This window comes from Falco punctatus, assembly GCF_963210335.1.
Source record: "Falco punctatus genome assembly, chromosome: 8".
Classification (NCBI taxonomy): Eukaryota; Metazoa; Chordata; class Aves; order Falconiformes; family Falconidae; genus Falco; species Falco punctatus.
This window is the reverse complement of record NC_137588.1, coordinates 6,966,864-6,980,419: the sequence shown is the minus strand read 5'-3', so window position 1 is coordinate 6,980,419 and position 13,556 is coordinate 6,966,864. Positions and strand designations below refer to the sequence as shown.

At 48.3% G+C, this 13,556-nt stretch overlaps 1 protein-coding gene across 1 annotated transcript in view; it reads left to right on the top strand.

Moving 5' to 3' along the window:
- Positions 1-210: 210 nt before the first annotated feature.
- TWIST2 (twist family bHLH transcription factor 2) overlaps positions 211-13,556 on the top strand; it is a 49,388-nt gene continuing 36,042 nt past the window's right edge. Inside the window, exon 1 of the mRNA XM_080400704.1 lies at positions 211-12,320. Coding sequence (XP_080256830.1) covers positions 11,801-12,283 — 483 coding nt within the window. The 5' untranslated portion in view covers positions 211-11,800 and the 3' untranslated portion in view covers positions 12,284-12,320. The remainder of the gene's footprint in view (positions 12,321-13,556) is intronic.

The window sequence follows — 13,556 nt, the reverse complement described above, 5'->3', positions numbered from 1 at the left end:
GTGCTGTTAGTGCCTGTTGAGCTGGAGACCTCAGCTCTTTGTTAGCCACCCAAATCTCACAGTTCCCAAGGTGAGGCTGACCCAGGGCAAATCAGAGGCAGTGGAAGCATTTCCATCACCCTGCCCAAGGCTGCTCGGTGCCTGTTTTATTTTTGGTGGAACTGAGCTCTCTGTTCTCCTCAGGCTTCGTTCGCGGCTGAGACATGGAGAACATGCTTTCAGAGAGGTGAGGTCTGAGCAAAGGGCTGCTTGCGTGCCTGCGGGTAGCTTGGTGCTTGCAAGGGACTTTGCACGGGAATCAGATGGCTTTACTGGAATTTATCAGAGATGTCCCACCTGCCTCCTGGTGAGACCTCAGAAAATAGAGACTAAAAGCATTTCCCCATTTTCACTGTGGGTTTGAGCTGTCCCCAGGATGTCACTCGAGCAGAAGCTCGTTCACGTGAGCTGGGTGGTAAAGGGACCTCGTAAACTGGGGATCCCCAAGGGACTCCAGTTCTCTCCCTCTCCCATCCTCCCAGCAGCTAATGGATCATCTGTCCTCCTGCTTCTTGTGGGAGTGCTTCCACCCAAATCTGGTTGCATCTCCCACCCTACCACCCTCCAGAAAACAGCCTACCACCCTGCTTCACCCTTCCCTTTCAATCAGCTGAGCATTTCTGGGAGCCTTCAATGACATCCTCATCCCAACCCCGAAATAACTACCTTCCAACAATGGTAGAACTACAGAAGAGCCGCACTAAAATCCCACCAGAGACATCTATAGTCAGAGCCCACGGCAACTTCTACAGCTAGGTGCCTCCAATGCTAATTCTTTCTAAATGAAAGGCTGCCTGGTGGCATACTGAAAATTGAGCCTTTGAAGCCAGCACACAGCTCCCCAGCCTATTATTGCTTTTTCAGAAATACTCCGCTAGATCAAAATTATACAGATGGTTCTGTCACGAGTGCAAAAGCAATGGTTTCAGTGTCTTCCCCACATACGAAATGTAAGCCAGCTTATACAAAGGATCTTCCAGTTATATTTCCTCCATGTGTTATTTTTATGTATCTTCCAGGGAAATGCAACTGGAGAATTTGAATTTAATAAGTGTGGGATATGGGGTGCTATTAAGTTTTCAAAGCACAATCAAGCAACAGTGATGGATCAAAGGCCTACAAAAATATTGCAAGAAATTATTGGCCCTTTAGGAGACTGAGACACGACAAATGCCTACTGGATTCGTACTTCAGCCCCCTTGGGAGGGCAGAATTATTAAAGGTCGCCGTAAAGCCTGCTGAGAGCAACATAAAGTTTTCTGCTGACTTTGCAAGTTGTGGATCAGACTCCGAGTCACCTGATAGAGCATATAGTGGAACCGACAGTAAATTTTATCTTTGCCAAAAGCGCAAAAGAGAAGGAAATGAAACATCACAGTAGTATTGATGCCAGGAAAAAAAAAAAAATTGCAAAGCTCAACTGATAATGAAAAAGCTGGGGGAGGTTCAGGCTGAGGACAGGTATGCTTTATAGCTCTCCTCCTTCAGCAATTAAATGCAAGTTAAAAGACCTCTTGAGCTAAAATACACAAAAATGCAATATTTTTGCAATCCACATGTTCTTGTCCTCATGACAAAGAGAGAGCTACTACGCAGTGTTATTGTTTTAATTCAAGGATTGGACAACATGGAAGCTAGACCATATCCTTAGGCTGCAGCTGCTACCCATGTCACCTCCTGAATTGGGAGAAGGTTTGAGCACGTGCATCACTCACCCTCTTAATTTCAATGTAAGGAAGTAAATGCTTACAGTTGACCATATAGGACATCATTCTCTCCCATAGAGACCAAAATATGCCTCACCACGAAGAGTGCAGTGGTGCATCCAGCCCTATAATGCACCTTACAGCTTGACCAGGAGTATTTCTCAAGCCCACTTCCCATCTGTGATGCTGAAGGTAGGATGGGGGCAGCTGGGACAGAAAAATTAGAGCCCAGTTTCTTACAGTGCCGCTGGAGCACTGCTTCCCAACATTCAATCCCAACACAGCAAGGCTCAGGATAATATTGAGCAAGTCACCCTTGCCCAGCGAAGAACACCAGGGATGCAATGAAGCCAAGCAGCAGTGGAGGTGGGGAAGGATAGCTCAGCAGGGTTGGGAGGTTAAAATACCTGCTGCCTCACCCAAACATGCATCTTCCCTGACACTACACATGCAAATCCACAGACGCTTTGCTGCAGGATTGCTCTTCCTGGGCCTTTGTGGGATGCAGCTGTTTCCCTGAAAATTGCATTTCCAGTGATTTCAGCTAGTACAGGTACATTCCTTTACACCAGCTTTAGTGTCTATATACAGTCATGTTTTTACACCTACGTAAAGAAGACTTGTGCCACGGTTCTGACAGACAATATGGTCTACAAAGGTAAAGGCTGTTACCATTGAGAGAACAGCCAGTTCACTTAACATCTCTGGAACGACAATCCAAAATCAATGATGCTAATTTATTAATCTTATAGTTGCTTCTTTTAAATTCAGCCAACCTTAACTTCTGAGAATTTGTTTGTTTGGGTTGGGGCTTTTTCACCTAATTGTTTTTGAAAGAAATGATGAGCCTTTCCTGCTTTTTCTCCCCAGATCTCACTATGAATGCCAAGCCTGGTTTCCCCTGGATTTGCTGAGGGTCCCAGAAGTGGAACTCAATCTTTCGGGGTCCAGTTGAGTCTTTAACAAAGCTATCTTTTCTCCTCAAAGTTTATTCAGGTGCTTGAGTTAAACAGGTGTTGGTAAAGACAAAGAAAAAAGCAGAAGTTTTAACTAGTCTGAGAAAAACAATTTCCTCTCTCAGCTGAGCAGGTTTGGCTGACTGTCCCTTCTGATGTTTTAAGTGTACTTAGTGACTTATTTTCTTAAATGGAAGATTTTAACCTTTCAGCATCAAAGTAAATATCCAAGTGAAACCAAACCGGCTGATAACCAAGCAATTTGATCAGAAGGTGCCAGCCCATTGCTGAAGCAAAAATCAAAGAGAGCCACTGCCTTTCTGTGTCCACTCCTCTCGTGGCCAGGCAACCCGGGACACGGTAAACTCCCTCCTGCTCAGCTGCCGTGGTTTATCAGCGATGTCAAAGCAGGGAGCAAGGGCAGCGGGCAGCTAAAGTACCTGGGCACACAAGTGAAACGAAACTGCAACACATGGAGGTAAAGGAGTCAGAGTTAGGGTGCCTCATTTTCCAAAAGAAACCATATTTTCCTAGGAATGTTGACATGTTTCAGAAAACATTGTTCTGTTTAGAAAACAAAGATTTTTTCCCTCAATAACTAATTCTGTCAGGTTTTTCTTTATCTGCTTAGCAAGAGATCCACCAGCCACCCAAGGGTTCTCCAAGGCGATACCCCTTCCCTCTTCCAGGTCATTTAAATACATGAAAGCAAGACACAGAAGACATAAACCAACTCATTTCACTTCTCAGCTGATATCCAAGGGATCCTTACCAGGTCCCACCCTCCTTCTAAGAAACTGAACCACCAAATACATTAAAAGGCACCAATCACCCTTCAAAAAGTGTGAGCCACAGCCCTCCTGGGGTGCAAGTTAGTCCCATATTCTTCAAACAAAACCCAAGCAGCAGGCTGGGCACTGGGATGCCGTACTTTGTCCTGCTGCTGCGACAGCATCAGTAATGTCTGAAGACCCAGAGAAGCATTGTTGTTAAACCATGTTTTAAAAAGATGGATAACAAAGGAAGAGTGGCTGTGATTTTTAAGCAGTGTTTCCAAGAAAGAGAAAACAAACTGTAGGCATTTGTTTTTTTTTTTTCTGCCAAGGTGTGGGAGAACAGCTGCGATTTGGCTCATAACGGGCTCCACAGCCTTGGAGGCAGAAAGTATAGCTCACTGTTTTCAGTAGATGAATATTATGGGGGGTTTAGCCCATTTGCTTGAGTTAGCACAAGGGTGACAGCGATCCAACCAATAGAGCTCTTCCTCTCTGGTACAGGAAACCAAGGTCCCATCTCTGGGATCCCACTACCAGGCTGATGGTGAGTGGGAACACTTCAAAGGTGGGACTTTTCACTGCTGGGAACCATGATGAATGACCCGTCACTCGGCAGCAACCCATCCAGCCCATCAACGAGCGCTGCTAATGAGCTGTCCAGTCTCTCTTAGCCAGAAGACGTATGCAACATGATATGGTGGCCTCAACTATGGCTTAAGCCCTAGAAGAAATGATTGGAGAATTATAGTGCTGTGGGATGAGAAATGAGGACAGATGTCAGTTTTTATCTGGGCAAAGGAGGGCTCCAGGGTTTGCAAACTGAGTGGCTCAGATATCAGCCAAAGCCAAGGTAAAGTCCAGAGCTGGCCAAAGAGACTACAAATAGTTTATTTTAACTGACCCCATCCTCTTCTCCTTGAAAATTCAGGGTTTCTTACCTCAGAAACCTTAACAATTTCCCCCTTCTTTTGCCCTGGCATTGAAAATAGTGACTTTTCCAAATTCTGACAATTCCAAAAAACCCAAGGAGCTCCACCACAGCTTTTCCTGGGGCTGCCAGCAGATATGCACCCAGCTCTTGGGAGGGGTTTTTCTTCTCCAGGCAGAGCTACCTTATAGCTGCCTATGTCCTAGCTCATCATTTTGGCTTCCCCTTTACCCAAGATCTGAACTGCAGAGCACTGTACCTTGGTGGTTAAGGTCTAGAGGTATCCTCAACAGTTAAAACTTAGCCAGCTAAGGTTCAGGGCAACGAATCCCTCCTCTCTGTGTTCATATCTGCTGAGCAAAACACCCAGGCAAATAAAGCTACTTCTGGATCTGCCTTCGCACACATCAATGGGTGCAATTTTTCAGGTGGCGTCTGTGCGCTTAGGAGGCATTTGTGAACCCCCCCTGGCCAGCAATAAGGAGACATATCGCCCGCACCATGCATCCCCCTGACATAGCATTCAAAGTGGTTTGAGTGGAGAAGGGGAAAGCTGATTTGTAATATGCTTTGAGAAAGATTCTTATGCGGACCATGGGAAAAGTAATTTATTTAAATCGCAGTATAATTACACCAGGGCTTTACTTTCCAGTACTTTGTTGCTGTCCTTTCACCTCACAACATAGTCTAACTACAAGGCTGATTTATCTCTAGGGTCACTGTTAATCCTCAAAAATACTGAAATGCAGGAATACAAGCAACAGTATTCTGGACTTTCTCTTGGTGGGCTTTCCAGCCATGTGGATTCACAGTAACTGTGAGGTTTGAGGTGTGTAAAAAGAGTAATTGAACCACAGACTGCTGTGCCCACCCTACAGTCAGTGGCTGGATCCGAAACAGGAGATTAGCAAAGGAGCACGGTGTTTGCAAAGGCACCTGTGCCCAGCAGGAACAATTTTCACCCTGGGATCCTGCCAACACCTTCAGAAGGGGCTGTTGAAGGCATCTAAGACACAGGACTTACAAGACTTATAACTCCTTGATGGGATCAGCGCCTTCCTTACATTGTTTCTGGGGCTTCCCAGATTAAAGACAAAACACTGACCTGAGGCCATCAACTTCTGCAGACCTGTTTTGCTGTCCACAAGGAGGGGGTCCACCATGTAGACCCAGAAAGGACAGTCCCTCTCTTCATGGCCTGGACAGGGAGATGAGGTCAGGCTCCCTACACTGGTGTCAGCTTGGCCAAACCCTTTCCAGCCCACAGTCCACACTTGCACAGCTGAAGTCAACACAAGGTTCATCCCAGGAGCAGCCCTGGCACCTCAGTGGAAGCAGTTCTCCATCTCCTGGAGATGGAATGGCTGTCAAGCAATACTCAAAACTGGAAGACAAACTTGATGTTGTTTTGAATATACCTGCCTTCAAGTGGCTGTTGCAGTCCAAAAAAATACACAGAAGCCTGACCCATCCCAGCAGTGCCCAAGCGCTGTTGGAACAGCCGGGCTGGTTTTGGATTCTCCTTGACATTGGTGGGAAGCCCTTCCTTCCCAGTTTAATGAGGCTGGAGATGGGGGAGGAAAAGGCAAGGAGAAAAATATATTTCACAAGCTTTGATTTTCCAGTTCATGAAAAAATACTTTCAGTTTTCCTAGCCCAGGTTTTAAGCTACTACTGCTGCAGCCGCAATTAATATTTCACCTTCCAAAAAAAGGGAAAAAAAAATAATCTGTCTTCCCCACGGATTCCCAGGGAGACATTCCACTCTGATCTGCAATTAGTGGTAGCCTCGGGTAAATGATCTAAAATAGAAATGTTATTTTTGGAATCGTGATAGCTACTACTTTTTACTCCCCCAAATGCCAGTTCTTCTTTTTTGCTTTGCACTATCATTAAAAATAGAATCCACAATTGCGATGCCACTGCCTTTTGGTTTCTTCTTACAGCAGGACACGCTATCTTTCCAACGCTACCAACATGAGAAATTGCACAGTTTTCTAATCAGACCTAAAACACCGCACTCAGAGTTGGAGGCAGAGCTGTGTCTGGTCTAAATTATCCTTGTCCCATTGACAACAGAGCTTGGATGACCAGGAGATGTGAACTGATCCTCCAACAGTTTAATGTTTGAGATCTCCTTCCAAAACCTGTTGAAGCCACTGAAAAAAAATCTTTCTTATTTCAGAGGGGGTTCAGAGCAGAATTTCAGGCCTGTATTTAGCATTCACATGACTTTGAACACCTGTCTACGTCCCACAGATGTTAGCAGGACTCAGATGCCCCTTTCTTCTCCAAGGCATGCGTCAGCGTTTTGCAGAACCTGGGCCTCAGAAAAAATGTGAATTGCAGTGCATTTTAACAATCTGACTCACCATAGTGTTTTTTTGTATTATTTTGATAAATGCAAATCGCTTACACTGTAGACAGTTTGTCCTGACGGCACACACGGCAAATAAAGCAAAGGCTGGAAAGCTGGCCCTTGCAATTCACACCTTGCTTGGTCAGAGCTTGGATGGAGCTGCCTCCTTCATAAAGTAGGTGGACAAAGGGCCTGTGGGGCTTTCTCAGGAGAAAGATGTCCACTGGGGAAATCTTTAAGTCCCTTACTCTCTTTTCTGTCATTCTCCTCTAAAACCTTTCCTAAAGAGGTCCGTATTTGCAGCCTCCTCCCGCACAAAGCTCAGGAAGCCAGGTGGATCCATCAAACCTCCCCACAGGGCAGGCATCAGCACACCCAGCTGCCCCAGCAACATCTTTGCAAATCAAAAGCACCCCTTGACCTTCACTGCATTTATTGGCAGGATTAGCAGGCAATAGGACTTGCTGTCCCCAGGTCAGCCTCTCCTTTTGCTTGTATCTTGCTGCTCCGAGGGTTTATAACTGAGGAAGCAGAAAGGAAGAGCGGGCACATCAGCTGGTAACAGTTCAGAAACAGATGTACATTCCTGCACAAAACTCCGATGTTAGCGTATCCAATTACTTTGAAACCATGCTCTGCTCCAACTGTCTTATCCCTAAAGCCTCGCTCCCCTTTACCTCCTGCCTCTTATCTGCGCTGCTCACTCACCGCTCCTTTGCTTTTGATTATAAACTTGTCACTGCAGGGTGAATGCTTTGGGAAACATCCGCCTGCCACGTCTGGCCGCTGCTGCAGAGCAAGGCGAGGAATAAGGAAACAAAGCCCAGAAAGCAGAAGTGCAAGGCAAAAGGCATCTGCCTTTGCAAAGACAGCATGTGAAAGATGCACACACCAGATCACATTTAGTAGTTGCTGCACAAACACTAAGGAATTACCCACTAAATCACACTGAAGGCAAGGGGAGGCAAAAAAAAAAAAAAAATCAGCTTAATTAGACCTGGCTACAGTAGAGGCCATTCAACACTGGATGCAATTTGCAATGGGGACATTTCTGAAAGTCAAAATAAATGATGCTTCTCTCTATAGTGGCAGGTAGCGAGGAGGAGGAAGGCAGTAAGCACAACAACATCTTTCTTCTTTCAGTTTGCTCCAAAAATTTGCAGCCCTGGCAGCTCCCCCAGCAGAGAGGAGCTGGTAGAGCAGTCTGAGTGCATGGAAGTGCTATTGCCTTTACTGCCAGGGCACCCAACCTTCCCCAAGCTCCTGCTGTGGGCAGAGGGAACGGTGGCAGGAGGCAGAAATACAAGAGTTCTGCTCTGCAGTGCAGAGGGGCTGAAGGGTGATTTGCTGGCCAAGCCCTGCCACAGGCACAAGTGGACCACAGGCTTCCTACAGAGAATAAGTACTGCCCCCAAAGCCCAGTCTGTGTCCATTGTGTCCCTCTAGAAAGAAATTTTAGGAGCCTGTTAATGGCAATGGTACAGCAGCAGCAGCATGGTGGATGTCACATTTAAACAGGGTATTAAACTTTCACCAAAACTATTTATCATATAGCAGTTTTTATTCCATAACCTCTTTCCCACCACACAGTGATAGCAGGAAGGACGCATCCACCCCATCCTTCTTTGCCAGCGGTACCTTCGTAGCACGTGCCTCCCCCACAAGCCTCTCAAAACTCCCTCTTCCTTCAGGAGAGCCAGATCACATTTCACCCGGGTCTGTGTACACGTAGACCATGCCTTTGGTCTGCTCCAAGGGAAGATATTTGCAGTATTGTCAACACTGTACTTAGCTCTGGCACTAAGTACTGCTAGGGGACTCAGCAGCCGTAAAGAGTACACACATACACAGCAGCTCTGGAGCGATGCTCGTTGGAGCCGGGCTTATAGACTTCATAATTATGACACAGCCAAGTTTCACCATAAATTTCCCCTAATGAAGCCTGCCTGATACTAAAAAGCTTTGCACATTTAGAGGTTACGCACAGCAACAGCCCCCTTAGGGAGAAATCCTGCCTCACTCTGTCGTGCAAACACTCCTTCGGTCTCATTTGCAGAAGCCAGGCAGGGGGCTGGGGTTGCTCATTTATTTAATACAGCCACGGTGTGTGGAGGAGCGAGGGGCTGCTCTGCCGTGGGAGCGCTGTGCTGTGCAGCTTGGAGAGGCACAGCTGAGAGCGCCAGGAGCAGCAACCACTCGGCTGGACCAGGTCTGCACCACACGGTTGCATCCTTTTGCCACCACGGCTCCAGCACGATGCCCAGGAGCTGCATGGCTCCTGTGCATCCACCCGTGGCTGCTCCTGTATGGGATGGAGCCAGGGGCTATCCCAAAGGCAAAATGCCTGTGCCAGCTGAGGATTGGGCATTTTGAGATACACCCATGCAGTCCACCCCCAAAACCCCTCTGTCCCCAGCCCCTAGAAGGACCAAGCTCCTCTCCATGGAAACACCTTACTCCCCAGGAAGTAAGTTGTCCTGCCTTTGGTGGCACGGCGGGGCAAAAGGAAGATGCAGAATAAGTATCAGCATGCACGTCTGCAGGGCATGGGGAGAGGAGAGGCAGCAATGAGCAGTTCCGTTAGCTCTCGCAAGCTCAGCTCTGCTCCCCTTGCCGCTGGTGCTCTCAAACACAGCCCAAACCACAGCCCTCTCCCTCCCCGAGCAGCCTCTCGCAGGCGCCTACAGCACCTTTGGGCAGCACACTGGGTGCTCGGTCCTGCGGCCCAGCTGCCCTCCCACACTCCACACGCATCCCTGCAGATCCACGACAGCTTACCCACCATAAACACGGTGCGAGTGCCGAAGAGCCACTGCCGTTAGCGGGGAACCTGTTTACTGGGAGAATCGTGCTTTTTGCAGCTAGAAAGCGGAGGTGCCCCTCCGGTCTCTGCTGGTGACTTCTCTTAATACTTGGAAACGATCTCATGCATTAAAAAGAGTAGACTTCTAATTACCTCAAGTACAAACCAAATACCCCTTATGAGGGGTGTTTTGCCCTCCGAGGCACAGTTCACATCGGCACCACTATCAATAGCAGTTTATTCCACTTACGGGGCTGGCGAGGGGCTGTTCCTTGGGTTTTCCCAGCATAAACATTGCTTGCCCTAAGTCAGCCATGGATGGTCTCTGCCTTCAGGTCCACAGGGCTGGTAAACACCATCCCAGCCCGCTGTACACATGGACCACCAGGTCACAGATGCAGAGCAGTTGCCAACCCCCAGCTCGGAACCTTTCTGGAAACCTGGCTTTGGGGTGTGAGCGGGAGAGGCACCCGTCCTGTCTGACTCGCCGGGGTCTTAAATTGGATTAAAAATCTATTTGCAGAACTGCCTTGCTTTCCGACTTCTGTGCTGCACCTGAAAACCTTTCCTTTTGAAAGCAAACACAGGCTCTCCCCAGGGGCTGCCTGGGGAAGTCTTTCCACTATAAACATTACCTACCAGTAGTGGAGTCAGCCCCAGGCAAGCCAAAATTCCTTCTCCTACCAAGGAACACTTTCCAATCAAACCAGACATTATTTTTTCCATTAATGAGTGTTGATACCTACTGGAAAACTTTGCAAAGAAATCCACTCCAAACTAATTCTTCTGATACAACATCCACATTTCACTGGTTTCTTTTGTCTAATTTATTTTTATTATTATTGTTTTATTTTATTTTCCTGCTCCGTATTGAAAACATGATCTTTGCTACTCAGGAATGCGTCTGTTCCTGCAATTTGGGCTGTAACTAAAATCAGAGGTCCAAATCTGATTTTGCTCTGCCTTAGCTCCACGGAAGCGAGTAGAGTTTTCCCACATTTTCCCTGGTGTGATGGAGGGGAAAAAGAGATCCGACATCTCTGTTTGATACATCAGAGACCCTGGAGCTGCTACCACGATTTTTATGTGCTGGGATGCCATGATTTCAACAGCAGGATAGTCTGAAGGAAAAGACACCCTCCTATCTACCTTGGCTCTTGTTTCCCCAAAAATGTACTATTTAGTATTTAACGGGGAGTGGGGGGGTGTAGAAAAATAGCGGGCAGATGGGCTATGTGGCCGGCATTGCCTCTCCGGGGTACTCTCCGTGGGGTTTCTATAAATTATAGAAATAAGCTGCTTTCCAGATGACCCATATTTTGGGCTCCACTGGGTTAGTCCAGGAGGGTTTTTCCATGCCCCCCACAAGAGGGGTCTTGCAGGAGCTTCCCCTGGCTGCCCCCGAACCTCCACCTTTCCCACAGCTCAACGCACCCCAGGGGACTTCTGCCACCCTGGGGTCACCCCTGGGACCCTGAGGCAGGTCCCCATCCCACCTCTGCAGGGCAGGGGGTCTGTGGAGCAGGGTGCTGTCAGGGACAGAGGGGGGTTTGCAAGATTCCCAGCACCAGGGGGGTGCAAAACAGGGTGTTATTTTGCAAAAATGGGGCACCTTCTTGGGTGCACCCCGACCGGGGCAGGGTACCGCTGCTGCCTGGCCATGGAGTTGGGAGCAGGACCCTCAGCAGCGTGGGCTGGATGCATCCTGCAAGCGCTCAGCCCCCCCAAACCCCCCAGCAAGGGGATTATGCTGGAGGGGTGCTGCGAAATCAGCATCTCTGGGGGTGGGGGTGGCAGCCAGCTATCTTTTATTCGAGGTGCATTCCCAAGATTTTAGTTAAGTGTAACATAAAACTGTGAAAGTTTAGCAGGGGAAAAGCTTTCCTCCCACTGACCTGGCCGGCCAATCAGGAGGGAGCCCCGCACCTCCCTCACTTCTGACAACTATTTAGCAACTGAGCTCAGCTAAAGTTTCCAAAAAGTTAGAATAACTTCCTCTCTCCAAGACCTCAATTTTTTGCACAACCCCGGTCCTTGAAATAAGAGCCCTTCAAGCAACCTGGAAAACGTTTGGTCAGCAAAAAAAAAAAAAAAAAAAAAAAAAAAAAAAGCAGCCCTCCTGTTTTTCCAAAGGATCTGTCTCAGGAATTTAAAGCACATTTAAGACACACACACACTCACATAACATAAGGAGGGGGGGAAAGTCTCTTCCCCTCCCCTTCTTGCAGAAAGCATGGAAGAAAGCTCCAGTTCTCCTGTTTCCCCTGTGGATAGCTTGGGGACCAGTGAAGAGGAGCTGGAAAGGCAGCCAAAGAGATTTGGCAGGAAGAGAAGATACAGTAAGAAGTCCAGCGAAGATGGCAGCCCCAACCCAGGGAAGAGGGGGAAAAAGTCCAGTCCCAGCTCCCAATCTTATGAAGAACTGCAGAGCCAGAGGATCCTGGCCAATGTCAGAGAGAGGCAGAGGACTCAGTCGCTCAATGAAGCTTTTGCCGCCTTGAGGAAAATCATCCCCACTTTGCCCTCTGACAAACTCAGTAAAATCCAGACCCTCAAGCTGGCGGCGCGGTATATAGACTTCCTCTACCAGGTGCTACAGAGCGACGAGATGGACAGTAAGATGACGAGCTGCAGTTACGTGGCTCACGAGAGGCTGAGTTATGCCTTCTCCGTATGGAGGATGGAGGGAGCGTGGTCCATGTCGGCCTCCCACTAGCCACCGCCCGGGCCAGGCCAGCCCAGCTGCCGAAGGGGTAGGTACCGATTTCTCTTCTCCCGGATGATGCTCTGCATCCATCTGGCTGCAGGACGGGGTGCCGGTGGCTCCTTTCGCCAGCCCGGCTTTGCCATGGGGTTTGAACCTGCCCATGGAGAGGTGGCACGGCTTGGTGGGATGAGGGGACGCTGCTAGGCAAGGGGGTTGGGGCCAGTGACCTGGAGGTGAGATGGACAGCATAGATGTGTCTAGCCCCCTCCTGCTTCCCAGCATTGTGAAAATTCAAAAGAAAAAAGAAAATTCCAGGCAGGCAAAAATGAGATATGACCCATTTAAAAAAAAAAAAAAAATAAGTCAGCATGTTTCTGCTCTGCAGGGATGGGGGAGCTGAGAGGGGACCGGTGTTGAGAGCTGGCTGATGAGGGATGGGGGGGAAACCATCGCTGCATGAGATTTGCCAGAAAGCGCTGCTTCGGGGAAGGTTTTTAAGAGAGGAAAAGGCGATCAGTACAACCGGCTGACAAGGGGATCCGAAACAGCTGCCGCCCCACTCCACGGGTGCCTGTGCCCAAAAACCCCGGTGCCGGGGCAGCCACATCCTCTGCTGGCTGGGGGGGGACCAAGGGGTCCGCAGGACCCGAGCAGGGTTAGGCGATGAGTTTGCCCCAGGTTGTGCTTCTCTTAAAAGAAACGAGCAGCAGATGTCGGCTGCAACCCCAGGCTGTGCCCCTTCCCCCTCACACAATAAAAAGCAAACAAAGATAGAAGAAACTTTGCCAAATTTTTGTATTTGCTCAGTTTCCCTTCCCCAAAGTGCCGGTAAAGCGAAGCCTGGTGTTAGATGTAGTTTCTTATTTACTCTCATCACTAGTCCCTTCCTCATCGTTTTCTATTAGCGGAAAACTACTTCCTCTTCAGTTCCTTTTGTAATATTCAGGGAGGGAGGAATAAACAGTAAGAAAGGAAGCGGGGGGGGGAAGGCCCTTAATAACACCCTCATCTCAAGCTAATTAAGCAGAGCAGCTCTGCATTGTGTCAGCCAGAGTTTGCATATAGCTGGTCCTTCTCTGGAGCTCGGTACATAAAGCAGAGCCCACAAACCCCTTTCGCCAAGCAAACACCCAAAAGGGAAATTCACCCCCCCTCCCCGCAACGTTGCGCGTGATGTAAAATGAAATAATTTCATCATGCAGACTATCTACTCCTTAAGGACGAAAAGAAAGTTTATCCCAGCCCATTGGCTAGGCTTTTTAAGAGAGGCAAATCCATATTT